General features: G+C 37.3%; 1 protein-coding gene across 3 annotated transcripts; it reads right to left on the bottom strand.

The window, feature by feature from the left end:
* Nucleotides 1-1,908: 1,908 nt before the first annotated feature.
* On the bottom strand, nt 1,909-6,043 carry LOC136856156 (uncharacterized). Of its 3 annotated transcripts, none has more exons than XM_067133823.1 (5): nt 5,946-6,043; nt 4,819-5,240; nt 4,394-4,564; nt 3,546-3,737; nt 1,909-3,364 (listed from the first exon to the last, which is right to left on the bottom strand). In XM_067133823.1, exons 2-5 carry the CDS (start codon nt 5,221-5,223, stop codon nt 2,777-2,779), a joined length of 1,356 nt encoding a protein of 451 aa, XP_066989924.1. In that variant the 5' UTR covers nt 5,224-5,240; nt 5,946-6,043; the 3' UTR covers nt 1,909-2,776. The 3 variants fall into 3 exon arrangements, with proteins under 3 accessions (XP_066989924.1, XP_066989923.1, XP_066989925.1); XM_067133822.1 differs by lacking the exon at nt 5,946-6,043 and adding an exon at nt 5,871-5,893 and having other exon boundaries at nt 4,819-5,237; XM_067133824.1 differs by lacking the exon at nt 5,946-6,043 and adding an exon at nt 5,871-5,887.
* Between the last annotated feature and the right edge of the window lie 1,018 nt (nt 6,044-7,061).

Here is a 7,061-nt window from a genome sequence, read left to right as displayed (position 1 = left end):
TAGGTTTTAGTGTCATTTATTGACGAACGCAAATACTACACTTTCTGGTGGGAATATTAAAAAAGGTGCCAATAGATGGCGTTGGCTGCCCCTTTCTTAAATCACAGGTCAGTTTCCTCGCCAAGGGAGTTAGATTGTTAAACTTTACTTCCAGTTTCAGTGGAAAACCTTTAGATTTCTTTATCCTAAAATAAATTTTTATCGTGTCGATATCAGAATCACAGATTTTGTAATACTGCGTTACCACCCTGAGGTTATTCTTCTTTCATTTTAATACGTTTTTATCTAATTATTAATTCATGAATTTATTTCTTCTTTTAATGAGATTTCTACTTTCTGAGAGCTTGAATTCCAAGTCAGTGGCCCCTTTGGTGGGCTTGTTCCATATGGATAGGGTTCATCTTCTGAATAATAATAATAATAATAATAATAATAATAATAATAATAATAATAATAATAATAATAATAATAATGGACTTCAAATCACAAATAGTGCAAATCTACCATACCCGTCAGACACTACAAAAGACAACCATAAGACTGTTCCGTCTCAACAGAAAGCTTTCTACAATATTAAGAAGTTTACAATAACACAAAAACAAAAATTCCGTCATTAATTTTTTATTATCATTTCCTACCTTTATGGTGGTTTTATTTCTAGTGAAGTTACCAGACTGGCCACCTAATTAACCAGGTGTCACCTGTGTTCCCAGGTGTCCTCGGGGAATTAAGCAATGGACTTTAATAAATTCCTTTAGTTTCTTTCAACAGAGTTTATCAAATGTATGATCTATCTCATTAAGGCTTGGTCGCGTAATGTATGAACATTTGTGGAAACAATTCACTGGTGAAAGCACACAGCTTGCTTCATTTATTTATTTCTTATTGGCAAGCACAGCGGTACATTGTAAGCATTTAATCATGCGGTTGTTGTTTTCCGATGGGTGTATTGAACTCTTGTTGTGGCAAATGTTATGAGGCTAGTTCATGATTTATCTGCTGTGTCATGGATGAAACCCTTATAAGAAAACTTCTTGCATAGTCGTTACCAAGACTGTTACCCAACGCAGCTGTTTATTTTGCAAATTTTGGTGGAATATGAGCACATAGAAATAATAGATATAGGATCAAACTACTTCAGAATGATAGAACAAAATACTTTTTAAGTCCTTTCACCAATGCCTAAAGCTTCTCCTTGCTGTTACCAAGGATGACTGTTATATAGTAAGTGGCACTGAATCTCTTGACTATTTATTATATAATCTTCAATTGTCATAATTAAACAGAACAACTCGCTTCTGTCTTAATTTCGTCTCTCTATCTATCTATCTATCTATCTATCTATCTATCTATCTATCTATCTATCTATCTCACGTTACCTAACAAGATCCAAGTAGGACCCAAGAAAATAAATAACATTATTATTATTATTATTATTATTATTATTATTATTATTATTATTATTATTATTATTATTATTATTATTAACTAAAGACATTCTGAAATGCCTTCATAGCTAAAGTCTTTTAGGAAGTAAAAAGGCAGGTAATTTGGTAAAGGTTTTATTACAAAACATATTTTACACCCATACATACTTGTCACAATCAAACAGAAGGAAAAATAAAATCAAGATGCAAAGGTTATATATATATATATATATATATATATATATATATATATATATATATATATATATATATATATATATATATATATATATATATATATATATATATATATATATATATATATATATATATATATATATATATATATATATATATATATATTTATATATATATATATATATATATATATATATATATATATATATATATATATATATATATATATATATATATATATATATATATATATATATATATATATATATATATATATATATATATATATATATATATATGAAACACCCTTGATTTAATGAACACACACATGAACATTCACATAAAGACTAATTGCCTTATAATACTTCACATTCAAGAAGGGACTCTGGAAGAAAAAAAAGCACCAGATAAAGTACAGCAGAAAGAAGAAAAGAATGAAATGAGAAGAATCTAAAATACAAATCTTCCTTGGTTCTTCTGCTAACCAGAACCTTTGAAAGGCAAACGAAAGCTTAAACAGGAAAGATTTAAAAGGTAAGACTAGATATGGCATTCATTATCCATCACAGAGTCTTTGAGCAGAGATGGAAGCAAGTTAACACTGAAAGATGTAACAATTTGGCACAAGCAAGTTTTGGAGAGATGGGAAAAAATAAGAGGTTATCAGAATTCAGATTCCTGACACCTTAGCTTTTGCCTCTTGTCAAGGAGAGGAAGAGAGGAAAGTCAAAGAAGAAAATGGTATGGATAACAAGACAAATGACTAGGAAATGATATTAACAAAACAACAGAGCAGCAGACTAACTATGTAATGGGGTACCATAACCCTGTCAGACATCAAAATTGCTTCAGCTGGCGTTCTGCACATATCTTGCTGGAACAACATTGTTTCTCCTGCTTTATTTGATAAGATTTATCACAGGGATTTATTGATTATTCTGCAGCAATGACAAGATCTAAGCTGTCACTGATATCTTCAGGTAAATGGTGGCTTTGCCTTGATCACTAAGTCTCAGTGTCAAGAGCCACTTCCTAACATTTATTAGAAAGAGTATCTTCACCAGAGAGTCTGGACCTAATAGCAGCCTACCCATTAATGGCCAGCATCCCCAACAGATACCTTGACTTTCAAACGGGAGCAGTTGCAGTCCTTACGCCTGAAATGTCGGCGTCACCCCCGCCAGGAGGTCTTTCCCAGCTCCGTACGACCACGGTATATTAGGAGTGGACAAGATGTCAGGAGTGGCGGCTACAAACGCTGCCTGGTCAGCCCAGGGCTGGAGTCCTGGAGTCAGGGGGATGATCGGCTCGCTGGCCCCATAGCCGAATTTGACGCCGCACTGAGGCTTGACTGTTACGTAGTCCTTCACCACGTGAGTCTGGTGTTTGAAAACTGTCTTGGTGAGGAACTGCGTGTGGTAGACTGTATCTGTGATGTAATTGGTGCGGTACACGGTTTTGATGACCGGCACTGGCTCGAAGGCCGTTGAGACCAGGACTTTGTTGTAGGTGGATATCGTGGGCACGTACTCCTTGACCTGCTGCGTCACCGTGATGGGTCCTAACACAGCGGGTGCCTGGGCAGCTTCGTAAATTGAAGTGGTGACGTGGTTGTATTCTGTCGTGGTGATGTACTGTGGCGGGGCGGTTACCGTCACTAGCTTCGGTTGGAACTCAGTGGCAATTTGAGTCACATACTCAGTTACGGTTTCCAGCACGAGGGATGGCTGGAGCTGAATCTGTTTGGATTACGGGTAAGTCAATGTTTCAGACGCTAGAAAGAGTATATTACAGTAGTTGTGCCCCAAACGCAGCACAGGGAAGTTGAAAATGGGATGTCTTATTGGTGCTACAGTTAAAAGACAGGACTTTGAAAATCAAGTGCATCCCGGTAACAAACAGACAATCAAACTAACTTACCTTGGTCTCTGTGACGTATGCTGTGGTGGGGACTCGAATTGTCTGGAAGGCATTGCTGATCCTCACATCAGGAACGGTCTGGGTGATGAAGTCAGTGGCTGTGACAGTCACGAACCTTGTCCTGAAGACTGGGGCGAAGTTCACCTCGGTAGTTCGATGGAAAATGTTGTTAGTCTTCACTTGGAGTTCAGTCTGGAAAGGAGGTTTAAAGAAGCTGTACCATTAGGATTTGGGGAGTTCAGTTGGACTCCTAAAAAGGTTAGTGTCATTTCCTTAAATTTCTCACAGAAATTTGTGTCTCTACAAGGATTTGGGGAGTTCACTTGGACTCCTAAAAAGGTTAGTGTCATTTCCGTAGATTTCTCTCAGAAATTTGTGTCTCTACAAGGATTTGGGGAGTTCAGTTGGACTCCTAAAAAGGTTAGTGTCATTTCCTTAAATTTCTCACAGAAATTTGTGTCTCTCCAAGGATTTGGGGAGTTCACTTGGACTCCTAAAAAGGTTAGTGTCATTTCCGTAGATTTCTCACAGAAATTTGTGACTCTAAACTCTGAACCTAAAGGATACTAGGATCAACAGATGACAAGCGAATCTCCCTGGTTTTCATTAGCAAATAATTATGAATTTCAAGATTCTCTGGATGAATATGATGATAACAATAACCAAATAAACAAAGGTAATTATTAATTACAATAAGATTAGCTTCCCCTAGAGATGAAGACACTTAATAATGGTGATAATAGTATAGATAATGATATCAAATACCTCAGTGATGAAAGTGCTTCATAACAAGAATAATGAAGATTTCCTGGATGACGAATATATTCAGTAATAATAAAAATAATAACCTCTGTGATGTAGTTATTCCTAGGGACGGCGATGGACCTCGTGTAGGTCGAAATCAATTTCTGAGTCAAGACATCAGTGACGTACTCTGTCTCCACCTGTTTCTGGAACTGTGTTTGCAAGAGCACCGTTGGGACGAGGTTCTGGACGAACTCTGTCTGGACGATGGGGACCTGGAAGTGGAAAAGAGACAGGGAGATGTAGGACAGTAAGTCATTCTGCGTGGGTCGTTTGAAACTGAAATAAAGGGTTTCTGGTTGATGTGAGAATGGAAGATGGTGGCCTATATTCTTAAACCCACAAAGAATAGCACTTCCACACAAAGAATGAATGAACAACCCCACAGAGTATGTATAAATATGCCCACAGTGGACAACCCTTTCAAATCACTGCATTCATACCCACAAGCTCTCCCAGCCTAACCTACCGGCACAGTCTCGGTGATGAAGTTGGTGACGAAGTGTGTCAGGGGCTCGCACTTGGGAACCTGGACCTCGACGACCTGGGGTTCCACGTGGGGTGGCGGGTAATTCGGAGTGGGACCCGGGGCGTGGAAGGCGATGAGTGGGGGCGCGACGTCCTGCCCGCCCTTAAAGAAGGAGTTGATTCCTCCGAAGATGTCCCCGAGGCCCCCTCCACCTTTCTTGACGCCTCCGTCGTTGAAGTAGACCGGCTGCAGGTACGACGACAGGCCTGAGCCACCACCGCCGTAGCCACCACCGCCATACCCACCTCCGAATCCACCCCCGTGCCCAAGCCCAAAGCCCCCTCCTCCGCCCTTAGAGGCAGAAGTGAGGGGAGCCAGGCACGCCAGGAGGATGAAGAGCCTCATTTTCTTTATCGTGGCTGCTGGAAATGATCATTATAACGATAAATATTTGACGGAGGTGAGTGGCTCATTGTGTGTGAAGCCGTCCATGCGCTACTGATGGGCAATCTGAATAGTGTATCAGATTTTTTATATATAAAAATAAAAATCTAATAAAGTTCAAAAATTAATTTTTTTTATATTTGCAGTGCAAGATAAAGATTATGTTAATTATGAATAAATAAAATAAATCTGAAGTAAATTTTCAATAAAAAATATTTTTCAGTAACAAGAGACTTACTAAGTGAACATATTCGTATACGCATTCATGTATGCATTCTAGAATATACAGCCGTATGCAGTGAATGCATTTGAGTTCATGCTCATGTATATATAGAATTATACATAATATCTATAGTTATTATGATAACAACATGCACATTCATATATATATATATATATATATATATATATATATATATATATATATATATATATATATATATATATATATATATATATATATATATATAAATCTTTCAACTCAGCAACAGCAAGAATATTAATACAAAATAACAGTGACAGCACCCTCGTAGCCTCTCCCCAAAGTCATCCCCTTACAAGACTAAGTCCATTTATTCCCAAAGATAAAAAAGAAAATCAACTTATACCTGACCGGTTCTAGAGTAAAAAAAAAAAAAATTGCCAGCTCAAATCACCGCCAGCTGCTGCGCAGATGACCTTACCTCGACGGCAGGAGGCAACGCACTAAGTCGTACTGTCGGACCTCGCCCCTATTTAAAGCTTCTGGCCCACCTCGCACCCGGTCACCAACGACCCGAAGACGAGACAAAAACCTGGTCAAAGAAAGGTGGATTTTCTTCTCTCTGGCAGCCCCGAGCGCCTAGGGCCATCAATTGGGGTTTGGGAGGATGTAGACGAATTCGTAATTGTGAATATTTAGAAAAGATTTGACCTGCCAACAAAAGTAGTGGTTGAAATATTGCATAAGTTAATTTGGTGTGATTCTCTAAAAGGGTCAGACGCTTCAGGACTGAATTTCAGCTCATAAATACCCTTTAAAGAGTTAATGATTGTCTATTTTCAATCATACATTATTACTGTTTATCATTTACAAAGGAAAATTAGCTCCAATCTTGTAATTGAAAATTATGAATTGAATTTCTGTAGAGACACATTAGGTAAGCTATGATGTTAAATTTTATATTGAGCACAACAAAGTGGATGAGAGAGAGGGAGAGAGAGAGAACACACTTCAGTCCTTTCTTTATGATTTATTTGACTGGGAGATGGAAACAGCGTGAGTAATGAATGGGAGAAAGTGAGAAAGAACGATGAAAGTAGACAATGTACTTTCAAATCAAGTGGTCTCAGACTAATGACAACACTGGGTGCAAGATCTGGTCACTGTCATCTTAAAATGCCAAAAGATGGGGGCATATTTTTATTTCTAAGATTATTAGAATTTTTGTATGTTTGATCCCTGTAAATAATTGTTGATCTTTGAGAATTATTATTAGGCTCCTATTGATACAAGAAAATGATAAAAATTATGTTATAATGATAAAACTAAAATTAATTATGTTATTTTGATTGCTAAATAATAACAACAAAATTATGAATATAGTAAAAATGAATTAATTACAATAATTCAGAGAAGTAGGATATCATGTAATGATAACAATAATTCCTAATTATTTACTTATCAAGCCATCATTCCTCTGCGTGGGCGAAACGAACACGCCCCAACATCGCATGGAGGAAATGAACACGCCCTTTCTTTTGTACCCTAATGAACGCAGCCAATCTCCCTAAAAGATGGGTTGTCTTAATGCTTTCTA

Source organism: Macrobrachium rosenbergii, chromosome 34, assembly GCF_040412425.1.
Source record: "Macrobrachium rosenbergii isolate ZJJX-2024 chromosome 34, ASM4041242v1, whole genome shotgun sequence".
Classification (NCBI taxonomy): Eukaryota; Metazoa; Arthropoda; class Malacostraca; order Decapoda; family Palaemonidae; genus Macrobrachium; species Macrobrachium rosenbergii.
This window is presented reverse-complemented; position numbering and strand designations above follow the sequence as displayed.

Bases quoted from the DNA above. Each gene is read 5' to 3' on its own strand.
- LOC136856156 (XM_067133823.1), bottom strand. From the start codon at position 5,223: ATGAGGCTCTTCATCCTCCTGGCGTGCCTGGCTCCCCTCACTTCTGCC. The intron at 4,565-4,818 runs GTAGGTTAGGCT...TTCCACTTCCAG, and splicing joins TCATCACCGAGACTGTGCCG to GTCCCCATCGTCCAGACAGA. The intron at 3,738-4,393 runs GTTATTATTTTT...CCTCCTTTCCAG, and splicing joins GGAATAACTACATCACAGAG to ACTGAACTCCAAGTGAAGAC.